This window comes from Chaetodon trifascialis, chromosome 10 (assembly GCF_039877785.1).
Source record: "Chaetodon trifascialis isolate fChaTrf1 chromosome 10, fChaTrf1.hap1, whole genome shotgun sequence".
In the NCBI taxonomy this organism is placed as follows: Eukaryota; Metazoa; Chordata; class Actinopteri; order Chaetodontiformes; family Chaetodontidae; genus Chaetodon; species Chaetodon trifascialis.
Window position 1 is genome coordinate 21610902 of NC_092065.1, and position 12944 is coordinate 21623845.

The window sequence follows — 12944 nt, forward strand, 5'->3', positions numbered from 1 at the left end:
GAGCAGGAGGCATGCAAAGTGCACCGAGAGGGCTGCAACTGTACTGAAGTGATGTCAAGTCAAAAATCTTATTCAAGAACTGATTTCTTTTTTTCTGTTTGTTTGTTTGTTTGTTTGTTTTTTTCTTTTTTGCTGACTATGTGTAATGTCACAGGGCTCACTCATAGTGATGAACCCTTGGAAAATTATCACCAAACTTGGCCGTTCCCCTCAGTTCTATGAAGCGCTTTAGCCTCGTTCAGCTCATTGTTTTGTTTTTTTGGCTGCAGTCTTAGTGTTTTGACTGACTGTTCTCATCACTAGCTCTGTTAAATCCACTGTACGCCACCTGCCCGGAGCCAAACAGCAGACACACACAGTTACTGTGTAGCTTGTGAACATAGCAGAACATTTAGCGGTTAAAGAGTGCAATATTTTTCTCAGGAGTCGGTGGAGACCAGAACAGAGCCAGAAGAGAGTGAATATTCTGCCGCAAGTTTTTGCTGATGCATTCGTTGAGCTGATGTCCCTGTCGTGTTTAAAGCTTGTTGCTCTTACGCCAGTGGCCATCTTTTAATGCTGCTTCGGGGTCTAGGTGTGTCAGTGCACGACAGGTGTCTCAGCCTAACATGCCTCATGTAGTGGAGCATGCAGCTTCTCCTCTGCATACACGAACACGCCATCAGCCACCACTGAAGGATCCTTACACGGTGCAGTTTTTGGCCTTTAAAGTTTAAAATATTTAGAAGTGGTCAGTACACAGTCCAAACTGCCTGTGGGTTTTAGTAAATAAAGCAGCAAGCATCACAGGTTGTTCGAAATGTATCAGAAATTGCTGCATATAATTAGAAACATATGAAACAATGAGGGAAAAAAAGAACAATAAAACCTTAAACTCCTCACACACATAGCTACATTTGCAAATAATGATAAACTAAATGAATGAGCTCCAGGAAAATCGAACCATCTCTTAAATCCACACTTAAAAACTTGTCAGTGATAAAACAATGTTTTCTTCACGCTGTTCTAAAGTAAAGAACATTTGCAAACTTGCCGAATTCTAAAAAAAATACTGATTCTGATATTAACCCACGGAGGAGAAGTTTGCAGGCGGACCCCCGCCCCTCAGCAGCTTCTCAGCTGAGACGTGTTTGTCAGAAGCACCAAGACACTGTTTGTTGAAGGCGCGTGAAAAACAGATTTGAACGCTCGTATTAAAACCGTCCTATGTGATCATGGCCTCGTGTCCCTCTGCCCTTTGTTTTCTCTTAATGTGCTACTACAACTGATTCTACGATGCCTCCTTTCACTTCAAACACTGACTACACCTGAAAATACCCCTCCCTTAATAACTGATGAGCGAATTAACTTTGCGTACTGTGATATGTGTGTGAGTCGACAGAGAGACAATAACATGAATTTTAACTCTTTGCTTGTATTTTATAATCTTTATTTTTCTCTGTATTGCCACTTCACTGTGTTTTAGCATGTGAATAACAGACACTACAGCTGTGTTGATCTTACTCACCTAAAACTTAATAACGTGTCTTTCTGCTGGGACTGCCTCTCAATGTGAACACATAGCCAGAGATAGACCACAAAATGTAAATCTGGTAAATTTACCCAGAGTTCATTGCAGTTCTTTAACACCTGTAGGACACTGCAGCTGTGTTCGGAATTGCATTCTAACGTGAAAAACTGCAATTGACTGCATACAATCTGGATTTTGTGTATGTGAGGAATGCCAGGATGTAAACTAGATTATGCTAGATTATGTGGCATGATCTTACTGGATATACTCAACTGCCCCACAATGCATTGCGTCTCTTCAGCCAGCAGAGCATCAGAGACTTTGAGTCAGGCTAAAAGCTGCTAACGTGTCACCATGTAGATTTCCAGTAAGTGTCAGTTTATCCAAATAACTCTTTGAGGGAGCTGCTGGCTGGGTGAGACTGACCGTCTTGCTTGAGTATACTTCAGTATGATCAGTCTGCTGTTAATGGCATACTTAATTGTTCCGTTTTCCACTCTGCAGGAGGCGGTACGTTAGCATGCGGTTTCAAACACAGCCTGTGTGCAAACACCCGTCTAAGCTCACGTATTCATGCAGTGTTTCTAGTTCAGTTTCCCCTGAGACCAGATCACGATTCTTATGATATTTGCTATGAGAAGGCCTCGTGTATACTAATTTTATTCTGTGTGTGTCTCTCTCTCCCTCTCTGTTTTCCTCTCTCTCCCTGTGTGTTTCAGTGGAGAATGGGGAACACTGTGACTTCACTGTGCTACGCAACATGCTGATCAGGTCAGACAAACCTCATGAACGCAGCTTGATTTCCAGCTCTTTGATGGATGAAACTGTTGTAGTAATTCCAGTCAAACCAACCCCAAGAGGCCACTAGAGGAAGACAAATTTCCTTTTGTTTTTTCCTCCCCTTCCACAGGACCCATATGCAGGATCTAAAGGATGTCACCAACAACGTCCACTACGAGAATTACCGCAGTAAGAAGCTCGCTGCCGTCACCTGTAACGGAGTGGACACTTCCAAGACCAAGGGACAGCTCACTAAGTATGCCTCAGTTACTAAACTACTGCTTCTTTTAATGTCAGGGATGTGGAAGAAGTGCAGCGACAGCTCATAATGAACCTCTGTGTCTGCCGTGGTCAACAGGAGTCCCCTGGCACAGATGGAGGAGGAGCGCAGGGAGCACGTGATGAAAATGAAGAAGATGGAGGCGGAAATGGAACAGGTCTTTGAAATGAAGGTTAAGGAGAAGAAGCAGAAGCTGAAGGACTCAGAGGCTGAGGTGGGTCTGTCCGTCGACCTGTGCTGTACATTATGTAAGGGATAATGCCCGACGAGGTGTCCATTATCAGAAATGAATGGACGACGCGGAGGCGTGAACCGTCTGACGCAAAGCTTCCGTGAAGTCCATTCATTTCTGATAATGGACACCTCGAAGGGCATTATCCCGCTTATACCATGGTCACTTACGAAAGAAAGAAATATTAAATCAATTATTAATACGTTAATGTTGTTTTTCACTGTTAAAATCGTAAGTTTTTCACAAGAAGCGGCCGAGTGGACTATTTAATATCTCTCGTTGTGATGCGTTGCAAAGGTAACCGGCTCTGGCCACAGAACCTGCAGCTCAGTCGGCCGCAGCTGTTATATTAGGCAATATATAGGAATACTGTATAATATTAATATATAGGAAACTATAAAATCACTCATGTTGTCTACCGTCTTGCCGTTGTGATAAATAAACTGTGAAATAATGTATGTTAAGATATGTTCTGAGTTTCTGTTGCCACGGTTACCAACTAGCGTTTGAGCCAGCGCAATAATTTAGAACAATCAGGCTATTTGACCGGAACTTTTTTAAAGGTGTGTCCGTCTTCTTAACGGACACCCTGCAGCCATTCAGAATCGAGTATTCACCCAGACCACGGTATAAATGTAAGATTACTCCCAACTCCCTTGTGTTTAAGAGTGAGTCACTGTGACGTTCTGACCCTCAGCTGGAGCGACGCCACGAGCAGATGAAAAGGAACTTGGAGGCGCAGTACAAAGAGCTGGAGGAGAAGAGACGAGTGTTTGAGGATGAGAAGGCCAACTGGGAGGCTCAGCAGAGAATCCTCGAGCAGCAGAAACTGGACGCCTCCAAGTCAGTCACACTCCAGATCAGTCAGATTCTCTCTGTTCCTAAATCCTTAGAAATCCACATCTTTTCTTGACCCCCTGATGTTTTCCATGGAGATCATGGACATGTTTTAGGTTACTCGACCCCTTGCGTGTTTTCGTTGTACAAGACAGTGAAGTAACGCTCTCGCCTTTCTTGTGTCTCACACAGGACGATGGAAAAGAACAAGAAGAAAGGGAAAATCTTTTGAAGACACGACCTGCCCTTCAGTTTCACATAAACTCGTTTTTTTTTTTTCTTCATCCCCTCTGAAGTTCACGTCTTCCGTGGCACTCAGAACATAAACACAAAGATATAACAGATACAGTATAACGCTCAGCACATTCCACAACACTCCTCTGTGTTACATTTTATAAGCGCCACATGTGACAGGGACTCCATTTACACACACACACACACACACACACACACTCACACTCACACACACACACACCCATTCAAATGCCCACAGCAGCCCGCGTGCTCGTCTCTGCAGGGTTTCACTGCATCTGCTGAAACCTTTTCTTTTCATGGGGAATGCATGTTTTTGTGAAATTCTATTTTCCTATATTTCCTGACAAAGAGGAGAAGCCCGAGTTCCTCTGAGCTACAGTACGGAGATACCACATGGCAGGGACCATGCATAGCCATTTGTACACATGTAGTAGTTGTATGTTCTCTACATATTCCATAGATCTGCAGATAGACGTCCTAGCCCTCTCTTTGACGCTCTTTGTTTTATTGTTCTCAGAAACTTAACACGTGTATACACATATTAACACACTCCGTCATACAGACCTCACTGAGAGTGTGTGAGGGGAAGGGGGAGCGTATGTGAGGGAAGGCAGCAGAATCAGGTGGCAGCTGGGGAGGGAGGTGTCGGGTGGAATTGAGGCCTGGTCACACCAGAAAGTGGCGAAAAACAGCTAAATGAGTCAGTGAGTCTTATGTTATTATTTCCACATACTTGGTGACTGCTTGTAGGGCCAGTTAATAAAAGACTGTTACTGGTCAGCTAACTGTTAACTGGGACATATGAACACTATTTAGTCACAGTAGCTTTTTTAACGTCTTAAGAGCTCTGTTCACTCAAAGGTCAAGATGCCTTGCTATTGGTCAACGGCGCGTATTCTGGCTTTAAAGTTCACCGAAATCTGCGTGAAAAATTCACCCTCACCGGTCAGAAGTTCGCCAATTTTAAAAGCTGGTGTGAGCGGGCCTGTAAACAGCATTTACTGTGCGGTGGCAGGTGCGGCTTGTGCATGAGCAGGTGTGTTTTATTAGATGTGTTTGAGGTCATAGATGCTGTCTGATCTGAAGCAGACAGGCAAGAGAAGGGAGGTGAGAGTCTTGCGTGTGACAGCAGTCTGGATGTTGTCATTGCAGTGTGTGTTTCCTATTTAAAAAGAAGACGATATGCAAAAGCCTCACTGGTGTGAACAACTTTCCAGGTTACAGTGACTACAAAGACGTTTTATATTGTGATGTAAGTGATGGATGTTGTCATAGACTTGAACCCTGATGTCCAGCTTTTTCTGATCCTTTTCCTTTGTGTATAACCTCCAAAGGGACAATTTATTGAAAAGCTGAAATATTCCTTTAACCCTCCTTTCACCCCGGACTCCTCAGACAGACAGCTGTGTGCAGAGGTCTGCCAATGCAGCCCGAGTCCGTTCAGAGTCAGAAAGCAGAGCGCTGCGACACATTCGAACCCTTAATATACCTTTCCAAGAGTTGTCATGTTTTATTTTCATATGATGATTATATTGATAATACTGTATGTACGGTTGAAGAATGACTCCTTAAATCCCTTGTAGTTTTCTTAAATGACTCCTAGATCCATCTGTTATTTTAGTATAGTATTTCAGACTGCCCATGGTCGTCATGATGCATTTAAAGGACAAATCTCACACCTTCAGCACATAAAGTATTACCTGTATGGATTTGTTCATGATGAGATGTTGTGTACATACTGGAGGCTCTTCAGTTGCCTTTATTTCTTGATTTTTTTTTATTTTTTTTTTTCCACAATATTATGCGTCAGTAATAACAGCAGAACTACTCAGAACGGAGCCTGTTATGTCAAACTTGTCTTAAGAATCCATGAATGCATCTCCAGTCATTTATACACACACACACACTCATACATATACTGTAAACTGTATACATCTATGCCAATGAGTACACCCTCTCAGGACCGCTCTGTTACGCTATGTTTTCTCTTAAGTCCAGAGAAAAGCAATTCCGTGGTCCAACAAGTTAAAAGAAGTGACTGAAGTGTTCTTTGAAATGCTTGTGAACCACTCACCCTTCCAGTAACACCAAGTTAAGATAGACGCAAGTGTAGGTGGAGTTTTTTTTTTGTTTTTTTGTAATATTTTCTTTTTTATATGTACACTGTTTTGTACAGAAGCTGAAAGCATTCACTTGAGAAAGAAATGTTTGCCCTGTTTTTCCGAACTGGTTATTATCTCAGAATTGTGAGAGAAGTTGTCGTGTAAAATGTTTTGCTCTTGTTTTCAGCGAGACAACTGAAAATCCTCAGCCAGACCCTGCAACAGCGCTATAATAACAATAAGATCTATGCCAACTTAAAGACAGAAAGGTCTGGATTAAACTAAACAGGTGGAACAAGTTTGCTCCCATGACGTCAGGCTTTTCCTGCGATTATCAGATCTCTCGTTAATTCAGAAAAACAGCAGAATTATTTTTTCCATGAAAACTTTTCTCAGAATTCTGACATATTGATCTCTTTAATTCAGAAAAACAGGGCAAACATTTTTTTTTCTCCAGTGAACGCGTTCTGCTTCTCTGCTTTGTTTTATTATGTGTTCTGTCTCTAACCGTACATGGTTAATATTAAAGTTGACAAGGTTATGCTTTAACTCGCAACGTGTTCTTTTTAACACACTCTCATGACACAAATAATCCTGTGGTATAGTCAGTGTTCTACAACTTTTATGCCTTACATGACATTACATTTTTGTTTAGGCATATCATTTTATAGAAAATGCAATTTAAAATTTAACAAGCATGTCCTTTCACTTCCTGTGTCCTAAATCTATATTATATCCTAATTCTTTACAGTACGTGCCACATTTTCATTTTTCTAGCATACTGTGAAGCAGCCAGTATACAAAAAAATCAACATACTTAACTGCTTTATTCTAACATGAGGCCGAATGTGCATGAGACTGACTTTGGACTGCCACTGCACAAGTCTCTTAAGACTGATTACTTATTTCTGTTTTCCAACATCTTTCTGCAGATCTTTCACCACTATCCACTTTTTTTTCCAGCTGTGAGCAACTCCTCTGTTTCCTTTGTGCATTGCATCGTGGGCGAATAGTGTACAGCAACAGTATTTAAACTGTATGTAATGCATACTGTCTGGTTTCAGTGTACTCTAGTTCTCCCATTAAGCCTCTCCTGTAATGCCAGCATGACCATTCCATGCATTTCAGCCAGTCGTCCCTCTTTGCTCATCACCAGCACCTTACTTCCTCACTTGGCCCACACATTTACAGTACCAGTTCTCTGCTTACCTCAGCTTTGACCGTTTGGCTGCCTTTTCTGCCTCATTCTGTTTGTTTGTTTGTTTGTTTGTTTGTTTGTTTGTTTGTTTGTTTGTTTGTTTAATGGGTAGCACGGTGGCTCAGTTGGTAACACTGTCGCCTCACAGCTAGAAGGTCCCCGGTTCGAATCCCGCTGTGGCGCTGGTGGCGTGTCCTCCACCATGCCTCTGGTGCTGCTGCTAGAAGGTCCCCGGTTCGAATCCCGCTGTGGCGCTGGTGGCGTGTCCTCCACCATGCCTCTGGTGCTGCTGCTCGAGGAAAAAAGGGGGCCTTTCTGTGTGGAGTTTGCATGTTCACCCGGGGTTTCCTCCGTAATAACCCCCACTAAAAACATGCAAGAAGATCACCACCTGACCAATGGTGACAAAAAAAGATGGGTCCCCGGGCGCGGGCACCGGCATCGGCTGGCAGCTGGCAGCCCACCGCTCCTGGTCTGGATCGACAGTCCAAGGATGGGTCAAATGTGGAAATATAATTTCACAAGAAGCATGGCGTGTAGTGTGCAACTAACTTACTGTGTGATGTGATCAATAAAGTATGTTTGTTTGTTTGTTTGTTTTACCTGAATGCCTACTAAACCATTTTACCTGTTAGGTTCACTCTAGATTAAGCAAAGTAAATGTGTTACAACACATCTATTTGATCAATTGAAGCCTGCTAAAAATGACCAGGTAAGATAAAAGTAAGCTGACATTCCAATGTGTTGACCAATTTAAAAGTAATAATGAGGTGTAGCTATTCAAGCTAATCTGTTTGCTCGGTAGCCTGACTTCCTTACAAGCTCAAGCTGACCACACTAGCCTGGTGTGTATGTGCGAGACCCACATTTTGACCATTAATGCTTTGTCTTTGTCATTGAAGTGTTTTCCTGTTTTTAACTGGACAAAAGGGTTTTCAGTGACCCAACACATTGAGCTTTAATATTAAGTTGTGGCCAAAAAGGTTCAAACAAGCTGACATGCACAGTCCTGACATCATTTTCACCTGATAAAGGTGTTCCAGCTGACAGGTTACCAAGCAGTCTGTTTACGGCACTTCCCTCCGACACAGAGAAACATCAGTGCTCTGAGTGAACACTGGAATACATACTAGTCTTTACTATATGGGCCTCAGTCTGTGTCCCTGCACCACGGGAATGTAAAGTAATCTATACTCTAATGTACTTAATTCCAAGATTATAGAAAACTCTACAGTAGAATTGGACCACCACATTTGCAGTGACCAAAATTTGGGCAGTAGTGCTTGCCGTAAGTGAAGGGATGTGTCACTAATGGGAAACTTTTCATACTGCTAACCTGAGCACCAGATGGTTTGTTACACAGAGCCTCGGCTCGTGTCATCTCGCAGACCCAGCTGCCTCGGTAGGTAGGCTTACTGCACCGCTGATCAGCAGCTGCTCTTGGTCCAATCAGGACAGAGAGAGGTTCAACTGACGTTGGTGTTTTTAAGTTTGTTTTATACTGTAATCACAGAGATAGAACAGATGATAGATACTGTTTGATCAACACTTCAGAGGAACGGAAGAGTTCTGTAACATTACTGCAAGTACTGAATTGATACTGATCTTAACCACACCAAGAAAACAGCTTGTGGTGTCATTTTGTGCAGGGGAAGAACATTACCAGAAAGGTCTGATGAAAGCATGTTCCACATGAGTCATTCTTAAAACACACACTGCATTTATATGTTGAGTAACAACTTCACAGGCACAAACTGCAACCTTGGTATCCACAGTCCAACATCAAGCCGAGCTCCACACATCTTTGCATGTTCAAGGAGCTGGGAGAGGTGACTTCTTGTCTAAGTATCTAAGTTCTTGAGTATCTAAGTTCTAAGTACTTCTGAAAGAGGAAATCTTAGATATTGAAAAAAATAACAAAAATTGAATTTATCAGCCATAAAACACCCCACTGCTCATTTCCATTAGATTTTGTTGCTACAGCATTACTTGGTCTCGTATGACCAGTTGTGGTGGCTCATATGTTTGCATGAGACATGTAAGTCCAGCTCAATGTGCACCAAAAAAAAAAAAAAAAAAACTGTCTTGACTATAAAAATTGACCACGATGCAGAGTTTGCAGACATAATATGAGACTGTCCTCAAAGAAAGCATCATGGGTGTCTAATGCCTTAACGGTTAACATTTTCCTGACGAGCAACCTCTCTTGATCTGATTATCACTGGCCTCTCTGAGAAACAAGGTGTCAAACCAACTATATTACCACAAAAAGTGAACAAAGCGTCAGACACAGGAGCGTGTAGCTCATATCCTGTCTGCAACCAGCAGTTCATTTAGGTTTCTTTCAACCATAAAAGCAATTTCCCCAAATATCAATGTTTAGTTACCTAAACTACACCACACCTTAACAATAAACACTGGCAATTTTAAAATACTTTCATGAGTCGTCAAATCATTTGGGTGGAGTGTATTCACGTGGCTATCCAGCTGTAGTCAATCACTGAATAATCCATCTCTGACCATTTACAAATAGAGTCTTTCAAATCTTCAGTGCAGCAGGCCGCTGTTGTGCAGCCGATTGTAGACATTCAGAGCCCACTGGAAAGTCTGACTGTAGCAGATCTGTCTTCCCTTGATAGTCTTGACTCTGCAAAACATACAGAAGAGAAAACTCAGTTCAATCGCCTTATTTTGTTCATGTTTTAAAGGAATAGAATAGAATGAAGCCCAAACTTACATGAATGCCGGCTTTAGACAGGCACTGTGGGTCTTGGTTATGTTAGATACAAACTTTAACGGTATCCTGTGGGTGAAAAAGTTGAAGCAGCAGCTTTCAGGTGTTGTGCTGTACCGCAGAGCTTGAGCTGTGAAGAAGATAGATGGATAAAGTCACTATAAACATGGGAAGCCTTCAAACAAAATGCAATGAGACACAGACAGAGATCACTCACGCATGGCGTCGCAGCAGCAGGCGGTGAGAAACAGCAGCCCCAGAGCGAAGCAGAGAGTCTTCATGATGCTGTCTGTAGAATGACGATGATGATGATGATGGTGTTCTTCTTCTTTCTTTGCTGTGATCGACCCTCAGCTCCACGTCCCCTATAAATCCTGTCTATTGTGGAACATAAATGTGTATGAGTTCAGTCTTTCCATCCAAATACAATGCTACCATGAGGGCAGAATTTCCCCACTCCTCCAGCTTTCCACCACAAAGAACTATTCGAACAACTGCTGTCTAGTTCGAGGAAGGAAGCTGCAGTGAAGGTACATGCCACAGTTTAGCTGCAGAGATTAAAATCACCTCCCCTACTGCAGAACACAGAAGTCCTCTCAGCTTTATTTTTACATCTTGGTATTTGTTAAGTTAGTGGAAAGTGCTGTACTGCAGAAGTTTTCAACAGAAGTACAAAAACCGCACAAAAAGCAGAAACACTTTAAATTTAGATGATGAGAAAAATTAATTTTAGATGATAAGTTTAAAGAACCTTTTGTTTTGGGGCTTTCTCATGAAATGAGCTTTTAACATTTCACCTTTTACACATCCAGAATCAGCTGGTAGCAAATCAACCCAAATGCACACAGAGTGACCAGACGTGCACAATATTTGCTGGTCAGAGTGTTTTATAGGGAATAAAGCAGAGAATGTGCAGGAACTTTGAGCATTTCATCATAAAGTTAATAAGGTTATCTCCAAAGTAGAGAGACGCATTTAATCTGTAGCTAAGGCTGATTTATATATAACTGATTTATATGACTTCAAACTTACACATTTGAGATTGTAAAATTATATATACCACTCAAACCCAGATCAGATGGGTAAAGCAAGCCCAGATCTCCAGGGGCCAGACTGCTCCAGCCTTCCTGTGTGTGAACTGGTCTGTGCAAATTGAAAATTCGTTGGGGGATATGCATCACAAAAGCCAAACATCAACTGATGTTGACATAGGTCTTGTGATGAGTCCTGATTAAACTTGATCATGAGGACCTATACGAGGGTAGCTGTGTTAAAACCTTGTGCAAGACCTTCACTGTCTCAGTTTAGTGCTTATTCTGTCTATAGATTACATATCAATGGATTTAATCAAATCATCCCACAGAAGATCTAGGGCCCAGTTTGCTAGAAAAGAAAGTGGGAATGTAGTGTGGCCCAGGATCTTGTTTTTTTTATGCTGGCTGCCTGTAGCATGCTACTCCAGCTGTGGTTCCAGTAACAAAAGAAAACAGGATCAGGGAAAGTAAACTCTTCAAGTCAGGTGACAGGTGAGTAGATTTTTAAATGCAACTGTAGGAGATGACAGTCCTCTGAGCACAAATGCACACTGTCCAGGTGCTGATATGTGACCATTTATCATTGATTGCATTTATTTGTGGTATGAGGCTGTCAGTGTTTTGAGATATGTAATCTCTATTTAAAGTGTAGACAGTGAGGTTTGAAGTTTCGAAGGCTGGTAACTATCTCACAGCTATCTTCAGTCAGAATCAGAATATTTATTGGTCCCCAAGAGAAAATTGGGTCTGTTGCAGTTGTTCCCATAGATAGATAGATAGATAGATAGATAGATAGATAGATAGATAGATAGATAGATAGATAGATAGATAGATAGATAGATAGATAGATAGATAGATAGATAGATAGATAGATAGATAGATAGATAGATAGATAGATAGATAGATAGCAGTGTTATGCGTCATCAGGCTCTCTCTCTCACGCACGCGCACACACACACACACACACACACACACACACACACACACACACACAGGGAGGAAAACTATCATCATATGTATTTTACTTTGGTATAAAAGTCAAAGTTGAGGGTTTCCTCAGTAAAATACTTTTAATCTGTTGTCTGTGGGATTATATATACAAATAAATACATTTGCTTTCTCCTCCAGGGTAAACGACATCATCTTGACTCAGCTCCCCCTTTTATGCAAATCTGTGTGGGGCAGCCTGAAGTGGTGGAGATAACATGATGTTCACAAGATCTTATCACTGCTGCTTTCAGATGTACATAAACCCAGATTTAGCAATGTATCCGTGACCTACTTAGATCTCTTCTGTGCATGCATTTGCAGCACCATCAATTTCCTCATGATCACTATCTGTTATCGATTTGTCATCGGGCTCCAAATGCAATACATGAGCTTTACATATGACATAATTACTATTCAAAGATATATCTTGCGGTTAAACTACTGATATGTCAGAACATACTAAAGTAAACACTGAACCAGACTTACTGATGAATATTGAATGTCACTGTGGTACCAGTAAGTTTTATATTCAAAAGCAGAAATAAAGACTGTTTCCATTACAGTCTAGTGGCTCTCAATTTGTGCCACACTGAATGCAGTCTCTTTTAACAATGTGTATCAATCAGTTTTCAGTTGTGAGATTGAATGGTGTCAGCGTTCTCTGCACTGAAATGTTTGATTATTTGTTTAAAGATGCTTTTCAAGGAGGTTTGGGTCATTTCACCTTTTGACACTGTGAAGAGAATGGATGCGTGGATAGAAACTGCATCACAGGCTTCATCACCAGTGTTAAAGCTATGTGTCACACCACAAAAATACGCTTTGGTAGTTGTTTCGATCAAAGCTCTACGACAGTATCACTGTGCTCTTGTAATGGGATCTAGATTTGTATGAGAAATGGAAGTAACAGAAACTAACTGTTTATATTTTTCTATATTCCTTGTATATATTGCTATTTGCTATTTAATGTCTTTTTACTGATGCCCTCTATG

The 12944-nt window shown here is 41.5% G+C and overlaps 1 protein-coding gene across 4 annotated transcripts in view; it reads left to right on the forward strand.

The window, feature by feature from the left end:
* Nucleotides 1-5070, forward strand: part of septin15 (septin 15) — a 44011-nt gene extending 38941 nt beyond the window's left edge. For all 4 annotated transcript variants that reach the window (XM_070971430.1, XM_070971431.1, XM_070971432.1 and 1 more), the window contains exons 9-13: nucleotides 2230-2281; nucleotides 2421-2546; nucleotides 2649-2784; nucleotides 3500-3645; nucleotides 3832-5070. In XM_070971430.1, the coding sequence (XP_070827531.1) occupies nucleotides 2230-2281; nucleotides 2421-2546; nucleotides 2649-2784; nucleotides 3500-3645; nucleotides 3832-3871 (500 nt within the window). In that variant the 3' untranslated portion in view covers nucleotides 3872-5070. The remainder of the gene's footprint in view (nucleotides 1-2229; nucleotides 2282-2420; nucleotides 2547-2648; nucleotides 2785-3499; nucleotides 3646-3831) is intronic.
* The last annotated feature ends 7874 nt before the right edge of the window (nucleotides 5071-12944 follow it).